The sequence below is a fragment of the Dermacentor silvarum genome, chromosome 10, assembly GCF_013339745.2.
Source record: "Dermacentor silvarum isolate Dsil-2018 chromosome 10, BIME_Dsil_1.4, whole genome shotgun sequence".
NCBI lineage: Eukaryota > Metazoa > Arthropoda > Arachnida > Ixodida > Ixodidae > Dermacentor > Dermacentor silvarum.
The window spans coordinates 47170448-47187986 of NC_051163.1; the positions used below are offsets into that span (position 1 = coordinate 47170448).

The 17539-nt window shown below is 45.7% G+C and overlaps 1 protein-coding gene across 1 annotated transcript in view; it reads left to right on the forward strand.

The window, feature by feature from the left end:
• Positions 1–9385: 9385 nt before the first annotated feature.
• Positions 9386–17539, forward strand: part of LOC125941014 (endothelin-converting enzyme 1-like) — a 39046-nt gene continuing 30892 nt past the window's right edge. Inside the window, exons 1-4 of the mRNA XM_049657891.1 lie at positions 9386–9596; positions 10469–10761; positions 13294–13396; positions 16934–17091. Coding sequence (XP_049513848.1) covers positions 9425–9596; positions 10469–10761; positions 13294–13396; positions 16934–17091 — 726 coding nt within the window. The 5' untranslated portion in view covers positions 9386–9424. The remainder of the gene's footprint in view (positions 9597–10468; positions 10762–13293; positions 13397–16933; positions 17092–17539) is intronic.

The window sequence follows — 17539 nt, forward strand, 5'->3', positions numbered from 1 at the left end:
TGCCGCCCCGAGGAGCCGGAGGAAACAAGACACGCGTGACGTTTCGACGGCACCGCCCCCACGGGAGAGCGGAAGGAAGGGAAGCTTGACACGCAAGCGCTTGGAACGCCGACAAAGAGAGGGGAGTGCGAACGTAGACATGGCCGACGCGGGTCGGCCTTTTGGGCCAAGATCCCATTGCAGGTGGACGCCATCGTCGTGGGCTGCCTGGGCACGTGGAATCCGGGCAACGATCGTGTCAACAGCAGGATCTGTAGTCGACAGTACCTGCAGACAATGAAAAGACTCTGCATCAGTGGCACGATCGGCTCTTCGGCACGGATTTACAGAGCCCTTATTGGCACCTCTTAATGTGCTTTATAGAAGAGTTATTATACACCTTTACAGTTTTGGCCTTTTAATACTAACACCACTAGCTAATGTTTTCATCCATTTTGTTGTTTGACTTTTATTGTATACAGTTTAATCCAGTTCTCTTTGGGTTTTATAACCTGCTTTCTTTTTTTTTCTACAGCGGAGCTGCTATACGCTAGGTTATGGCGGTTTGTGTGCGTAGGCAAAAAAGATGGTTACCCCAGAGCTCACGACCGGCCCATCCCTGTGATAAAAATTGTGATAAAAGTGCATCGCGTGGTATGCCACAGCTGCGTGTATTCGCGAGAAGTATCCAAACGTAGAATAGACACTGGGCCCCTTCGATTATCCGTGTCTAACAGTCCCAGACTGTCTGACGAGCTGCAAACACAACGCTGATTGGCTGAAAGCAATGCCTCGAGCAGTCCGGGGCTGTCAGGGACGGATAATTGAAGAGGCTCACTGTTAAGTACGGATTGCGGTTTGACGTCACGGGCTCTATAGGAAAACCACGTAACCTCCATCTCAGTTTTCTTCCACCCGTGCAATGGGTAGGCCGTGTGCTGTGAGGACTGCGGAAGAACAGCGCATTCACGAAGAACACCGTCGTGAACAGAAGCATCAATGTACGCGGCGACGGCGGGCGGCACGTAAGACGGGTCAAGATCATGCCGAATAAGCCAAGCGCGTGCACCTTTGGTTGGATCACCCCTGCCGAGTGCACTCCCATAGTAATTGTGGGTGATTTCAACAAAAACATGTCTCGACCAGGCGGCAAGTGCTTCGCGGCATTTCTATTGAAAAGGTTCGGCTTTCAATGTTACACAAACTTTACTGTGCCGACGACGCGTCATCGGTCGCGTATATATACCTCACAAACAGCTCCGCTGGTCATCGAATTTCACAGATTGGAATAGCTGTGTTTTTTTTTCATTTTATATTCATATTTGAATGTGTGAATTTTATTGTGACAACATTATTACTTCTACATTTTGCTATATTGAATTGAATTGATAATGTGGTTGTTATTGAAATACCTGCCAGTGAAATGGCCATGGCGGCCGCATTTCGATGGGGGCGAAATGCGAAAGCACCAGTGTACTTAGATTTTGGTGCACGTTAAAGAACCCCAGGAGGTCGAAATTATTCCGGAGTCCCCCCCTCCCCCTCCACCCCCCTACGGCGTGCCTCATAATCAGATGGTGGTTTTGGCTCGGTAAACCCCATAATTTCGAATGCCTGTGAAACTAATTTTTCAGCTTGTACCCTGTTGCATGTTGTATAATGTATGTCTTTCTTTTTTCTAATTTAGTATTTCTTTTAATATTTACCCTGAGATCTACATTTTTGACGAAATAAACTTGTATTGCAAGTTTGACTGAGCAAAATGTAAGAAAAACAAACAATCTCGCTTTAATAAGAAAATCTATTCTGTTTTTCTCGTACTCTCTTGTCTTAATTTTAGCAGGGACAAATGTTTTCGGCCACGTTCGAGGTATGGTATTTTATTTCTGTTTTATTATATATAAATACTGCTTAGTACAAACTAGTGCTTGCAAATATCCGTCAAACCGGATATCCGGTTTAACCGGAGGGAAGTGAATCCGGTCTCGAAAACCGGTTAACCGGTTATCCGGTTTTCAAAAAACGGATATTCCGGATAACCGGATTAAATAACCGGTTAGCCGGATAATCGAATATTCGGACACGAATATTTGGTGCCGGTAGTAGCTTATCCAAATTTTGAGCTCTTTTGCATGTATCCCGATGCTACATGCGCGTTTCTAATGTGATGTTTATCAGACGGCTCGAAATGTGCCCGTGCGTTTTCCGCGCAATACTTATATCCACTGTTACTGTTTGGGACGAAGCATCGGTGCCCCACTTTCGATAATCAGTGAAAGCATCCACAGCGAGGAGGAGGGAAAAACATTTATTAGACTTACATCGTAGAGGAGCAGTGGAGGAACTGCAGAACTATTCTGACTGCGCGAAGTGAGCGGCAGACTCTGCTCTACTCTCCTGTTCCGTCTGTCCACGTCTCACCAAACTTGCAGCAGAAGTTGCTGCTTTCATTACTGGCCGAACTATGGAGACAGGGGACATCGTGTCGCCGCAGAGAATGGTAGTTGCAAGATGAAGAGGCTCAAGGACTTCGCAAAGTTCACTGATAGAAGACCTGTAGACCGTTTTGGTACAAACATTTCTTTAAAGATTTAAACTCAGGATCACATGCTTTTTATGCAGCAATAAGAGAAAGAAACTAGCGCACTTGACAGATCAGACGATCTGTGATCGTAGCCAAGTTCGTATCGAAAGAGCAGACAATCTGCAACCCTAACCATGTGCCTATAAAAAACTGCACATGGTGCTTTTCACGTTTTCTGACATAACAAAAAACTAGAATTTGTTCTACTTTATAGTCATGCGCCATAAAATGAGCCGATCGGAGTATGCGATACATAGCTATTGTGCGGGGAAACAAAATTTCGCATACTCCGATCGGCTCATTTTATGGCGCATGACTATAAAGTAGAACAAATTCTAGTTTTTTGTTATGTCAGAAAACGTGAAAAGCACCATGTGCAGTTTTTTATAGGCACATGGTTAGGGTTGCAGATTGTCTGCTCTTTCGATACCAACTTGGCTACGATCACAGATCGTCTGATCTGTCAAGTGCGCTAGTTTCTTTCTCTTATTGCTGCATAAAAAGCATGTGATCCTGAGTTTAAATCTTTAAAGAAATGTTTGTACCAAAACGGTCTACAGGTCTTCTATTCTTGAGTGCAAACCGCACTGGCACAAAACTTTCCGTGGCATCCGACAACCCAGCGCAAGCGGCCAGTAGCAGACGTCGCCGGGCGCCGTCCAAGGGGGATTTGTTTGTTTGTTTGTTTTTTCCTTCCATGATCGCGGCTCCACTCGCTCCGCTCCGACCGCGAGGGAAGTAGTTCTTTTGCGGCGCCGCTAGTAGTATTTCTTTGCCGCGCCAACGTTCGCCACCCGCGTTAGCACGTCTGAAGCTGCGGGTTTCCTCCTCGCCCAGCGTGACATTATCACGACAAGTGCTCGCGCTGGAGCCGGCCCATAGTTTCACCTCCTGTTATGCTTTCTCCGTGCTCTCTGTTCAGTAACGCACGTAAAAGTAATCAGCTCGTATAATATGACTATACTTGGACCATACTTCTGATCAGTCACGTTACGCATTTACACCAAGATCAAAGGCAGCCAGATCTAAAGGTGTATGCTAATTATCTTTGCCAATTTGTCCAGCTGGTAGCAGCGGTTTGAGTTCAGAAATAACACATGTATATATGCACAAACACCAATGTAAATTCCAAGTGAATGGCTAAATACTACGAATTATGCGGCGGTTCAGAATCCCAAAATAAACAAAAATGATGTGACTGATCCTCATATACAAAGCAAAGTGGCCCTCATATACAACAAGGGCAGCGAGTCCGCTTATTACGTAAAGAAAATTTGCTTTTAAGTCTACCTATTTTATTTTTTGCAGGAGATGTCTACTTAGTGCTGTTTTTGCCTTCTTATATAAGCCGACATTTTGTTCCTAAAATTGACCCAAGACGGCACAATGTCAGTATCACGAAGAAGTGGTGACTGCTTTTCTTTTTCAAGGACTTGCGGTTGCGATGGAAATTGTATAAGGTGTAAAAAAATTCTCTTTGGAGCACTAAAGAAACATAAAATGTAGTGTTTTAAATACCTTCTTGGGGTAAAATCTCAAGCGTGAATGCTATCTTCGCTCGAAAATATTCTCGGAGCGCACACAAATGCTCAACTAGAAGAAAGTTGCAAGCCGCCTGGTTCTGTTATATAGCCTCCTTCCTTCAACAGACATAATTATAGGATGAAAAGTACTCGCAAACTCAAAGATATCGTGAGAAGTATAGAAGATTTATTTATTCCACATCTGTAATTTTTTAGACATTCATATACGCCCTATTTTGATACAAGAACACGAGGGAGCTCACATTTTCCGGTAGAAGGCAGCTTTTTTTGGCAGTGATTATATTTCCAGCAGTTGAAAATACCCGCTCCGAACTTGCGGATGAGGCTGGGAAGCACATGTATTTTTTTGCAAGTTAATTCCGCCACAAGGGGAAATTTGGACTCATTGTCCTTCCACCATTTAAGTGCATCCAAGTTATGTCCCAGCTGGGGCTCGGAGAGGTATGCGTCAAATTGAGCTGACAGGTCACTGACGCGCGGCTGTTCATTAAACAGTATGTCCAGTGCAGTTGCTTCGGTTTGGGTAGTGCCCATCCCACTTTCATCAACCGAAGAAGTGAAGTTGTTCAACATTTCTCTAACATTAGTATACGGATTGCCTCCCTGGCATCCGGTTCCTCAAACTGGAGCCATTTGTACCTCGGATCGAGAAAAGATGCCCTCTGGCGTGCAGACACCGAGCTCTGCTGGGCGTCCCAGTCCAAGGAGAATCACCGAGATATCTCGATCCGAACCACTTCTTTGAAATCATCGACTTGAAAGTCATCCATGCTGTGATGCTCTAGTTTCTTCATTGCTGCTTTCATTACTGGCCGAACTATGGAGACAGGGGACATCGTGTCGCCGCAGAGAATGGTAGTTGCAAGATGAAGAGGCTCAAGGACTTCGCAAAGTTCACTGATTACGTTCCATTCTTGCTGAATGATCTCGAGGTTCTGCGCAGTTTTTGCTGTGACAACTGTTCGGTCAGCAAGAACACTTTGTATGGCAGACCGATGCTTGATGAGCTTTGTGAGCATCTGGTAAGTCGAGCTCCATCTTGTCGGGCTGCTTTGCGTGAGGCGCTCTGTGGGTAAGCCGAGTAGCTCCTGTCGCCTACTCAACTCGTCACTGGCGATGGTCGATTGCCTGAAATGTGCAACCAATCTTCCGCTCTTCTGGCAGAGTTCCTCGATCTCTTTGTTAGACAGGGCTTTTTGATGCTCAGATGGAGACTGTGAGCAGAACAAGTGACATCATTTGTCTCTAAAATACCTTCCAGCGCATTCACAGCGTTAATGCCATTAGGTGCATTATCAGTGACTACAGCCGTGACCTTGCCGTCCAACTTCCATTCCGAGATTACGTCCTGCATTCGCTGCATGATGTTTTCTCCTGTGTGGCGCTCTGGCATCTCCTCCGTTTTAGTCATTTTCCAAATTAACTCGGAATCGATTATGTAAAATAATTGTACTCAATATAATGTCTGCTGCATGCAAATACGAATGGAAGTGGTTCAAACGATTTCTTTTTGTCAGCATTAACAAAAATTGACATCAATTTGGTCTACACCATTGTATCGTCACAGACGACGAAAAGCAGCGGTTAAGTGTGTTTTGAACACTGAAAGTTATCTGAAAAATCAAGCATGAAGCTTCAACACGCGAGCCTATGACGACATTTTACACGTTCACCTATGTGGTTCAGTCAATAAAAACAGTTCTTACATCAACGAATCTAAGTAGACGGCTACTTTCTACACGTACAGGGAGGTCCTGCCTTTAGCATCTAACTGTCATATGAAAACTAAAAATGGGTTTTTCATGCTTAACATGCTATTTCGTAACTAGAACTGACTTGAAGCGTAGATATGTCGTGGAGGGTCGTCGAGTCTCACGAGGTTAAAGCACGCTCGTGCGGCGCACGATATTTGGCAGATAAGAACTATTGCGGAAGTTCGATCTAATTAATTGCTTGTAATCAATTATATGTTTCGAGTTCTGTAAGTGATTGATTAATTTTTACTAGGTAATGCTCGCTGTAATTCAATTAAACAGTCACATTTCTGAAGAAAGAGTTATAACAGGCTCTCGGAGCACATAACTTGAACTATACTAGAACGCCCGATGTTGTGCCACCAGCAGCCTTGTGGTTGCACATTTTCGGAAAGGCAAACCAGGGCGCTCTGTATACGTTGCCTCATCCTAACGCTCATCCACCACATGTTGGACGACCAACTGAACCGGCGCTTTGATGATTTGATAGCGGTCACTACATCACCTTTTCATTAGCCCTACCGAGAGCACCTACTCCGAAGGAGTCCGAGTTCTAACACCTATAAAGAGCGGCGCTTCATAGAGGATGCAGACACAAACACCGCGGCTCTGCAACCAGTGTCTCGTGCCCAAGGTGTTTCGTATACGTTACAAAGGGCCCTTCCCTCTTGCGTGCACATGGAGAGAGTTTTCAGTATTAGTGCTGATGATTTAAAAAATGGAGTGAGAATGACTGACAGAAATGTTCAAGTGTACTTGCAGAGTGACGATAAACAAGGTGTGCAGGGCCGCAGAGGACGCAGTGAAATAGCTAGGTGAGCTTCGTGTATTTACTATATGCGTGCAATGTTAATAAAAATTCGGGCGAACGCAACGTGGAAATAAAATACTATCTTTCAATAACGTGTCAAAAACATTGACGGGGGTGTAATTGGCGACTGCAATCCGTTACATTTTTGAAGGAAGTAAATGCACTTGTAACCGGCAACTCAATTTTTTGTGACGTGTAAAAATCTGGCACAGTGTCACTACTAGTGACACTGTGCTAGTGCAGTTTTACAGAGTGCAGAAATTCTGAAAGATAAAATTCAGAAAGGAAAGGTAAGGAGGTTAACCAAAGCAGATATCGGGCTCGCACGAGCAGTTACAAAAAAAATAATAATAAAGCCTGCAGATCCCATGCCCGGTGGGGAATCGGTGTTATGCGAAACAGTGTGGCAGCGAAGCAGTGCCTACGAGGTTAATGAAACGACCATGAAAGCACCAAGACATAGGCGGCTGTTTTATGTCCTACATGACAGGATGTCATGACATTTGACCTATCATTTGTGTCTGAACCCATTCCAGTAGCTTTCGAGTGTTAATCTTTTTTCGGTGAGTCATTGTCATTTTTGCTGAGTCATGCTAATGACTATGCCTTCTACCATCATCCTTTAGTGTTTCCTTCACTTAGTGCCCGTGTCCGAATCCATGTCAGAGGTTTTTGAGTGTTAATCATTTTTCGCTGAGTAATTGTCGTTTTTGCTGAGTCATGGTCATGATGACTTCTACCATCATCCTTTAGTTTTTCTTTCACTTAATGTTCACATCCGAACCCATTGCAGCAGTTTTTGAGTGTTATTCTTTTCCCTAAGTCATTGTTATTTTTTGCTGTTTCAAGGTCATTATTGAGTTATTATTCTATACTACTATCATTATCGCTACTATCATAACCGTACTTTCACCCATTACCATCATTAATTCTCGATTCGTAGCCACTTCGGGTATTTTTTTACCCATGAGAGCACCAACACGTACACGGCTGTTTTATGGCCTACATGACACGCATGTCATGCCATATCATTTATGTTCATCATACACTCTTGTCATTGTATGCCAATTTTGGTACCTACAGAGTTCACGAAACGACCATGAGAGCACCAAGACGTGGGCGGCTATACAGATACTCTCAAAGTTGCAAACGATTACCAAAAAATGTTTCGCATTTAATAGCTACAAATATAAGAGTACTAGAGAGTAAGAGAGGTAATTTCGGCACAAGTACAGAAGAACAAATATCCGGCTATCCGAATATCCGATACGATACGATACGATTCGGATAGTATTAACCGAATAACCAACCGAATAACCGATCACTCCGGTTATCCGGTTATCCGGTTTTCAAATTCGAATAACCGGTGAATCGAATAACCGGAAAAACCAGTTTTTCCGCAAAACCGGTTTGATGTTGCGGCACTAGTACAAACGCTCTGTAATTCCCCAGTAACGTTGGTAAATGATACCTCACTCCTAACAAAAGTGTCAGTGTGGCATAGACATAGGACGAAGACGCACTACGCATATATTGTTCGTGAGCGACCTTTTTCTTATTTTTAGTGCGTAAGCAAAGTGAAAGTTGGGACTAAGAAAATAAATATTCTTGGTAACACGCTACATGCGAATCCCCGAGCGACAGTGTCTCTCTACGTCGGAACGTCTCGTAAGGTCTGTGACGTCACGGGTAGAGTGCACGGGCCTTTAATAGTTCTAGGTGGCCTTGCCTGGTGCCGCTGTTCGGCCACATATAGGAAACGATGGCGGCTGTCAAACTTCTCCAACATCACTAAGCGCAGCCCCCCCCCCCCCCCCCAAACGAAGATCATTCTGGAGATTGGCAATATTAGCTGCATTTCTTAAAAAAATGTCGCAGTTTCCCCTGAAAGGTGAAGCGTTGATTGCGATAGAAAGTTAGCAGACAGCTATACGACGTAACGATAGTAGTTTGATCGGCTGCTAAAGTTGTAAACATTCCCTTACTAAATAAATTAGCAAGCAGGGTGTCACGCGCGCACCGGTAAACATGAAACATCTCGCCCGATGACCGCAGAAAAAAAAGGACTGCACGCTTCCGCCCCGCCTTCCTCCCTTGCACGCGCGAGATTGAGTCGCGATGGTCGGCTGACCCTGGAAAGCTTTCACTCGCACATACAGTCTACGGCGCCAGTGCACAATGTTATCGTGTTTGGACTCTATGGAACATCACGGCGACGACATAAATGCGCTTGGAGTGTCAATGTAATTGCTATCGCAATAAATGCAACGGCGTAAACTGCTATGCATGATTGGCCAAGAATTAGTGCAGTGGGATTGGTTAAAACTACAACAGCGATTGTAGGGAAAATTATTGAAAGAAAATTATTAGGCAGTTATTTTGAAATTAAGGGCTAAGAAGTAGAGGCTGGCTGTAAATAATGATACCAGAATAAATATTAATGAAAAAAAATTGAAATCGGGAGCGGAGGGAATTTAGCACGCGATTAAGCTTGTCTGGTTGAAAAAATCAAAAGCGCCCCCACAAAACATAAAACGTCAACAGACCAAAGCAAAGGAAAAAAAAAAACTTACGCCATTCATGATTCAAGAACGTTTTCTTTTCTTTTTTTTCTTTGGGTTAGAAAGTCCTACAAGGCCACCAGTGGCGCTCCAGGAAGATGAGAACAATCAGAATCGCGGAAGAACAAAGAAGAAGAAGAACAAGCCGCCTCGCGCAGCTGCGTTCCATTCGATTACACTTTGGAATTAGCATGGAAGCTCATTCGCAAGTACCCTCACAGTCCGGCAAGGATCGCAAAGCCAGGGGAACTTCTAAGGCCGATAGGTCAGACGTCGGGCACAAAGGCGCAAAGAAGAAGGCTAAAGGAAAAGGTCCCAAGCATGGAAAACACCTTACTACAACAAGCGAAGCCGCTGAAACGAGTGAGTACCTGCAACAATTTTCGATGAAGTATTGTCGCTAGTGAAGAAGTTTACTTCGTCGCTTATTTCTGTTGTGGCTGCGGTGAGCAATTCCAAATTCAGAGCAACGGAATCAAACTTTTATTTCGCAAGCTAGGCCATAACGCGAAAGAAGGAACTACTAGCATATCAGTGCCGGGTGCTTGTATGGGCAGGCCAGCAAGCGGAACGCCAGCAGACACATGACAAGTGCGCACACACCTACGAATCGACGCCACATGGCAGACGCAAGAGCTCATCTGTGATAGCGTCTGTGATAGCACACAACAGTTTGTGAATGACAGAATGATCTGTAACAACGCGGTAAATGAAAACCTTTACTCGGTCAGGAAATACAACTATAGAATTCGCGGCCAATGTCAGCATTTAGCGATTTACCTTGCTCGCCCGGTGCCTCGATCAGTGCCTATGACGATGGTTACAGCCGATAACAGGTTTATTTTCAGCAGCCGCGGCACTCGCATGTTCTCGGGTTGTGAATGCGAGAACACTCGGCTAATAAAGCTTAGGTGTCCCCCGAGTGCTCAAAATTATTACTGAGCCCTCAACGGTGGCGTCTTTCATACGCTAGGTATTTATTTGAGCCAATATATTCCGATGAATCGGCTAGGTAATCAATCACTCCATCGACCGATCAATCATGTTTGTGGGGTTGATCACCATTTCATTTAACGTTTGGGGGTGGGCATCAGTAACGCCGCCAGAAACACAAGAGAATGCTTTTTCTGGCATCCTTCGCCAGCCCTATCAACCTCTCTAAAGTTAACAGCACCATGACTATAGCAAACAATCAATCAAGCAGTCATCCAATTAAATTATCAAATTACTTTCAGCCACCGGGGTGCTGAAAGTCGACCAGGCAGCAACGGTGCCAAAGCCAGAAGAGGAAGTTCCACCAACTCGACCGCCAGCAGAACCGACCTCGCAGTCACTTGCATCATCAAACGAAAAGAGAACGGTCGTATTTGTGCGACCAGCAAGCGGGCCCTCTTCAGAGGATCCCCAAACTGAGGACGCCTTTGGGAATGTGGTGTCACCAGATGAAAAGCCCGAAGGAGATGCAGACCATGCGTTGCCGCCAACATTGCCCACAGCCGTCGAAGAGCATCCCGTCGAAACCCCACCGGTACGTCCTCATAAAGCAAACCAGCTATGACCACAATGTTTTACACTGGTAATTGCTCGAGATTCAGATAGGCCAACCGCTTGCCGCATAGATATTCTTACAAAAATTGTTAGAGGGAACTCTGTAGTGCAGCCAGAATCAGAATGATGGAAATTACAATGATATGCCTGAACTTGGTCATTCTGGCTTGAAACGGCTTTAGGTTTTGGCAAATGTACGCTTTTTAACAGCGAAGCAGTTTAAGCCAGCAGTAATTTGTGGTGGGTGCCAAGAAACTGCCGCGCCGTAGCCATGGCAACCCGGAGGAGGAGGATGAGATCGCGTGCATGCGCATACGGTCTCCTCTTCGCCAGGACCCTGCCTTCTCGACCCCCGCCTCTCTTCTCTTTGCAGCGCGCTGAGCCAGGAGAAAAAAAAATCACAGCATATCCACGGGGTGAATGATGATGAGTGGGCGAAGCTCCGGAGGGAATCATCGGATCTCCCGCTTAAGGGGACGCTAGCACAAACGCGTTAGAAACGTGCAGTACTCTCTAGTAAGGGGGAGCGGCCACAGCGTCTTACGCAGCCATTCACACATGCCGGAACGTGCACCGCGTTTGCCGACACCATCACATGACTGCTGAGAGAGTATACCCCCCGTATTCATAAACGCTCCTCGACTTGAACTTGACTTGCCACCGCTTTGGGCAGCGCGTTCCAAACGCGTTGAAGGTAAGGCGGAGAGGCCACAGCGTCTTACACCAGCTTCTTACACGGGCCGTAACGCGCTAGCACAAACGCGTTAGAAACACGCTAGAAACGCGGCCTTTCGTTAATGTTGGGTATTTATTGCCATCGTGGTGCGTGTGTCCATGTCCGCTTCGTGGCGTAGTGGGCTAACGCCGCGCGCTCGGAAGCGAGGGGTCCCTGGTTCGATTCCGCGCTACGGACACAACTTCGGAATTTTTTTCTCATTTTTCTCAGACTGGTTACACACTACTGGTTACACACTACTACTACGACGACGGGGACGGAACGGGTGCCGCTATAAGGAGTTTCGCCCCTAAAAAAGGCAAACGCTTGCACTAGGTCACGCAAAGCTCAAGACACAGCGAAGCTGGCCGATTGAAATCAAGCCGCTAGCCTCCAACGCGTTCGGTGTCGGCAAGCAGCAGCGTTCTTGGCACTGCACCAACCTTGGTTAGCCTGCCTGCGTTTGTGGCACGCCAGGAACGCTGTCGCTCGTAGGCGCCGACGCGTCCAGCGCTAGTCACGCGAAATGTCGCCAACGCGTTCGCCGTCGGCAAGCGACAGCGTTCTTGGCACTGTGCCAAACTTGGTTAGCCTGCCTGCGTTTGTGGCATGCCAGGAGCGCTGTCGCTTATAGGCGCCGACGCGTCTAGCTCTAGTCACGCGAAAGGGAAGGTACCTTCGAAAATGATCGCTCGAAAATATTTTCCTACATTGCGTAGTAAGCCAAACCAAGTTAACACCTTAGCAGTAACCAAGCTAATACCTAGCAGTAGCAGCCAGTGAGCTTCGCTGTATCAAAGCTTTACGCGACCGTGTGCAATGCAAAATTGCCAGATTTTTTAAATCAAGATATTGAAATAAATGCTGCAAAGTGCAATGAGTAGGAACGCCTTATAAAACCTATTGGATCCATCCGTTGAGAAATATAATTTTTTGGCAATTTAGAAATGCAGAGTCTAGGGAATAACGGCTCAACACTGTCTGAAGTCTCAAGCACGAATGCTAATCCAATCCCGGTAGTAAAACCAATCGCTCCATTGATAGGTGAACGGAGCACAGAAGATTGCTTTATTAATTTTGTTGAAACCCCTATTTCTTCATGTACCGCATAGCGTACTTCACCCTAGAACGATAGTGTTCTGATGTGCGTGATCCTACGTGACCCTGCGCACGAGGAAGAAGATTGTGTGAGAAAACGCGCTTTTGTGGCAGGGTATCTGTTCTGCAGTAAATAAGCACGTAGTGCTGAAGCTGGATCGTTATCGCCACCGGAAAATGTTATTGTATAATTGCGGCAGTTATCCTTGCAATCGCAACGATGGAGTAACTGTTCTATGGGGAGTGCCTGTTCTTTCAAAACTATTCATCGTCATCATCGTCATTAGCCTGTATTTATGTCCAATGCAGGACGAAGGCCTCTCCCTGCGATCTCCAATTATGGGGATAGCTTCCAGTCTTATAAATTTTATTGAACTTTTTGTGAAACTGTATGACGAGGAGTGTCAGCGCATTGGGACCTACGAGATGGTGAAGTGGCTGGGCAATGGCGTAAATTGGCCTGACTGCACTAAAACCAAAACCCATATGAAAGTGCTTTGTATTAAGGTTTCCCCAAGCGCATTATCAGAAGAAGCCTCGTGAAAGCAGATCGTGTATTTCATCGTGGGCTCAGGTAAATATATCTATAATGAGAGCAGTGCTGAAGCAATCCGAGCGACACTGTTGCATTGCCGTGGCGCACGTCATCACGGCAGAGGAAGCTAGCACAGTAACGGGCTTGTATTCGGTATAACGCAGGAACTTCCCCGAACGAGACCATCATCTAATGGGAACGAGGACGCAGCACCGGCCACTGGGACGCTGTCAGCAAAATCTCGAGCCTTGGCTGCTCTCCTCAAAAGTGAGCTAAGAAATGTTGTGCTATCCCAGAAAAGAAAATTGATTATCGCATTGTTTTCTATAAAACCAAGACCAATAACTGCAACATCAAAAATATTCGCCGTTTCTCCGTCACTACAAAAAGGCGCGACTTTGGCCTTTAGCAATAATTGTGGGTGTCTCGCTCGCGTTACACTTAGTTATCTGTTTTTGTGAATACTCACGCTTCCTTTTTGCACGCTTTATAATATGCAGACACTCCCAGGGAATCAGAATTTCTGCTTACAAGTGTAGGCAAGAAAAATCCACTTACCTTTTGTGCTTCTCAGAAATTTGCATACGGATTCCACTCTATTACTGCTATTTCCCATTATTGAGGCAGAAGATTGCACAGCCGCATGCTACTGGTTTTGGTGCGGCTTCAATCATCAGTATACTGTCGCCTTCATAACCCAAGGCATTCATCAACCACCAAGGCGCACTCCGATAAAAGGTACTCATCTAGAGATGGGGCAAGTTCCCATTTTGATTTTCCATTCGAATGAGCGCATTTGCGCATAATACAAGTACACGGCGCAAGTAACCATGCCCGTCATGGACGTCATAGAGAGGTTCTCGTCACTTTTTTTCGTGTTTCAGATGCTATACGATGTTCCTGGTAAAACTGCGTCTGTGTGCTTCGATAACACTCACAGGAAAGGATGTGCAACGGAATTAGGAACTAATTGAGTCAGTTTAGCTTTTGTAGGGCAAACGCCTAAACGAACCAGAAGGAAAAAAACGCACATCGATTTTCTTGTGCTTTGTTAAAGCTCTTAGAAATTCCAAACTATGCTACACATACTGACCCAACTTCCTTGCCTATCACAGAGTTGGCACTAGGATGTAAAGATCAGCGTCATCGGGTATTGTAATTGACACAGAAGCAGTTTGTCCTGTTACCATACCACGTTGCTTCGCATAATATCATTTCCGACGTCACATGGAAACAGCACAATTTCAAAGTGACAGATTTCTTTACCTGCTTCCTTTGGTTCTATTGGGCAACTTGTCCGCGGCAAAAGTTATGAATCACGAAACTGCGGGGAGAATTGTGGAGCGGGCAGGTGCAGGTGAAAAGGAGAAAGATCGTGGATTGTGACGGGCCGATGAGGCGGGATATATCGGGGGGGGGGGGGGGGGGAAGCAGCGTCATTAAACACCATTGATTAATCGTGCAAAAGGTAACGACCATAAGAAGGGGAGAGATGGTACAGTGGAGCAACAAAAGTTTAACAATCTCACGGACAGAACTTGAGTGCTGAAGTAAGCAGCAATTTGTCAGCGACAGCGTTGGTCTGATCCCCTCCGGATCAGACCAACAAAAAGTATTAAATTTGCGTACGCGTAAAGAAAAATTGGTCCATGCTGTGAATGGGCTTGTGCAGCGAAGCTGTAAACGACGCTTAGAGCTATTACGTTTGCGACGTAGCTTGACAGTATTCACACGGCGACATTCACATGCACTTTACCTAATTGTCAGCCTAAGACGTTTCAACGGCATGCGACGAGAGAAATGCACGTAACCACACTGTAGCCGCGCCTCGTATGCACGCTGCTCTTCATTAGTACTCACTATAAGTGGCCTTCACATAGCATTGTCACAATATTAACCAGTTGCTTTGTGGGTTCTTCTCTTACATACAAGAGTGTATAGTAAAGTCACTCCCGGCTCTGTGTGCTATAGTATACGCTTCCCGGAAATTGCAGCTTATGAAACAGTAACCTTTATCGGGAAACGCTAAAAGAATAAGCAAGCAAGCGTTCGCCGCAAACGTTTCCCAGTATGCGCGAAGGACAGCTTTGTGGTTGTTCTTTCCTTTCCCTCGCACGGGCTCTCGCCACCGCTGCTGCGGATGTATGGAAACGAGCGCCACCTGGTGGTGGCGCAAGGAACGCAGTGGTACATGCGGCGCCGGCATTGCGCTGATTGGTTGTTTTTGCCTAGGACACGACATACCCATTAGGAGGTAAAGGTATACAGCTTCGATGTAAAATCAATTCTGATGGCACCAAAGCCAATCGTCACTGCTCGCGAAGCAGAAGCAGCAGCAGCAATGTCGTGCTGTAGCGGTGCGTAGACGCTAAACCACCAGAAAGGGGGCAGCAAGAAAACATTGACGGTACCAATGAAAGAAGCACTTAAACAGCGTGACGTCACAATGGGTACAAAGGAAACGGAAGACATGCTGCGACAGAGACGTGAGACGTTTCGTAAATATGTTTCACAGTGACATTCGATGGCGACAGCCGGTAAATTCCGCACCAAATAGTTCCCCAAGATCCATTCCCTGTACGGCTTGTTGGACCAGTTACTATGGAATTATCTTTGAAGAAATGGCGTCAAAGGAGACACACCAGATTAGACCCCAAGAGAGGTGCCACTAGCAACTTTTTAAACAATAAGTTGTTAGTGCCACCTGTTCACTATCCAGTCGTGCACGTCTGCTGCCTTCTTTTGAGTCACTTCTTTCATGATGGACCGATTAGGAGTCTTTTAACATATTTGTTAACGCTTGTGGTCACATGAGATATCGCGGAATTTGATAATAATCTCTGATAGCGTGTGCGAAATTTATTTTTATTTCCAATTTGTGGTGTTCTCGTATACGCACTTGATAGATTCACTGAGAAGGCCCCCAAGTTAGGCCTGAAAGTTGTGTCGGAATGTACAACCGCACATCTATATCATGTTAAACGTGGGACGTGGAGTTGCTTCCGTACGAAGAAGTTGGCCAAAGCAATGCTTCCGAACGCACGCGGACACCCACGGCGTTAAACGTGCCCTCACCATGACGTTTATTCCGCATTTGCATTTTGTGTTTTTAACATGTATTCTCGGAATCCCTGGTATTTGCACGCAAAGAATTTTGTGGCGGAGCCAATTGAAGATTATGTGCACGCCTCTGTGAGTGCGTGCCTGTGTGAGTGCGTGTGTGCGTGTACGTGTGTGTCGGTGAGACAAAGTAACCATTCGCTATAGAAGGGTCAATTAAGACTTGCCTTTGGACGCATGCATCGATTTATTTACCTTTGCATGCAGTTGTATGCAGGCTACTCCCGGTTAAATTTCTGAAGCTCTTGTTTCAGCGGTCCGTGCTCGGCGGGGATAATGACAGCAGTTCGAGTGCTGTTGAATTCTAGGATCCCATGTTCCAAAACTACGATTTGATTATCCGGCACACCGTGGTGTAGGACTCCGGAATTATTTTGACCACTAGGTATCTTTAACGTACCCTCAATTTACGGGATAGGGGTGTTTTTGCATTTCGCCCCTATCGAAATGCGGCCGCCGCGGCCGGGGCTTCATCCTGCGACTTCGTGCTTTGCAGCGCCACACCATATATCCGCGAAGCCACCGCGGCGGGTGTTTGAGTATGGTTACCACTATAGTCGAATTCATCAATATCGAATATCATTATTGATACTCGATATTGAACATTGACGATGAGAATAGATGGATTGCTTCTTGCCAGTGGTGTTAGCACAGACCGTAACAGTGATGGTCATTACGACGCAGCAACGGATCCAGCCAAGCCTAGTAAACGGTGGCGGACCCGCAAGCCCAGCTCTGCTCCTGAGAAAGCTACCGTAATCGCGCACCCAACGAAGGTGCGCTTCGGAGGCCTGGCAGCCTTCTTGGGTCTTCGATCATCAGCAGCGTCGTCGTTGAAAACGGTACGACTTGCGAATGCACTGGTGCCGTATACGTACTATTCGTATGTCTACAGATATAAATCTATAATCATACATACATACATACATACATACATACATACATAACATACATACATACATACATACATACATACATACATACATACATACATACATACATACATACATACATACATACATACATACATACATACATACATACATACATACATACATACATACATACATACATACATAGGTTAATTATTCCGAACAAACGTTTCTTATAAAATTGTGTTGTGGTGATGCCGCAATACTGAATATTCAGGTTGTTACGGTAAGCGGCGTTTCTTAATGGCGGGGGAAATTGCTGGGCCTGCGTGCCCGCTAAGGAAGGTTCCTGGCAAACCTTGACAGTAAGGAGTTCGGTTACTCCATTTCGAGAGCAGCTCTTAAGCGCCTGTTCCGG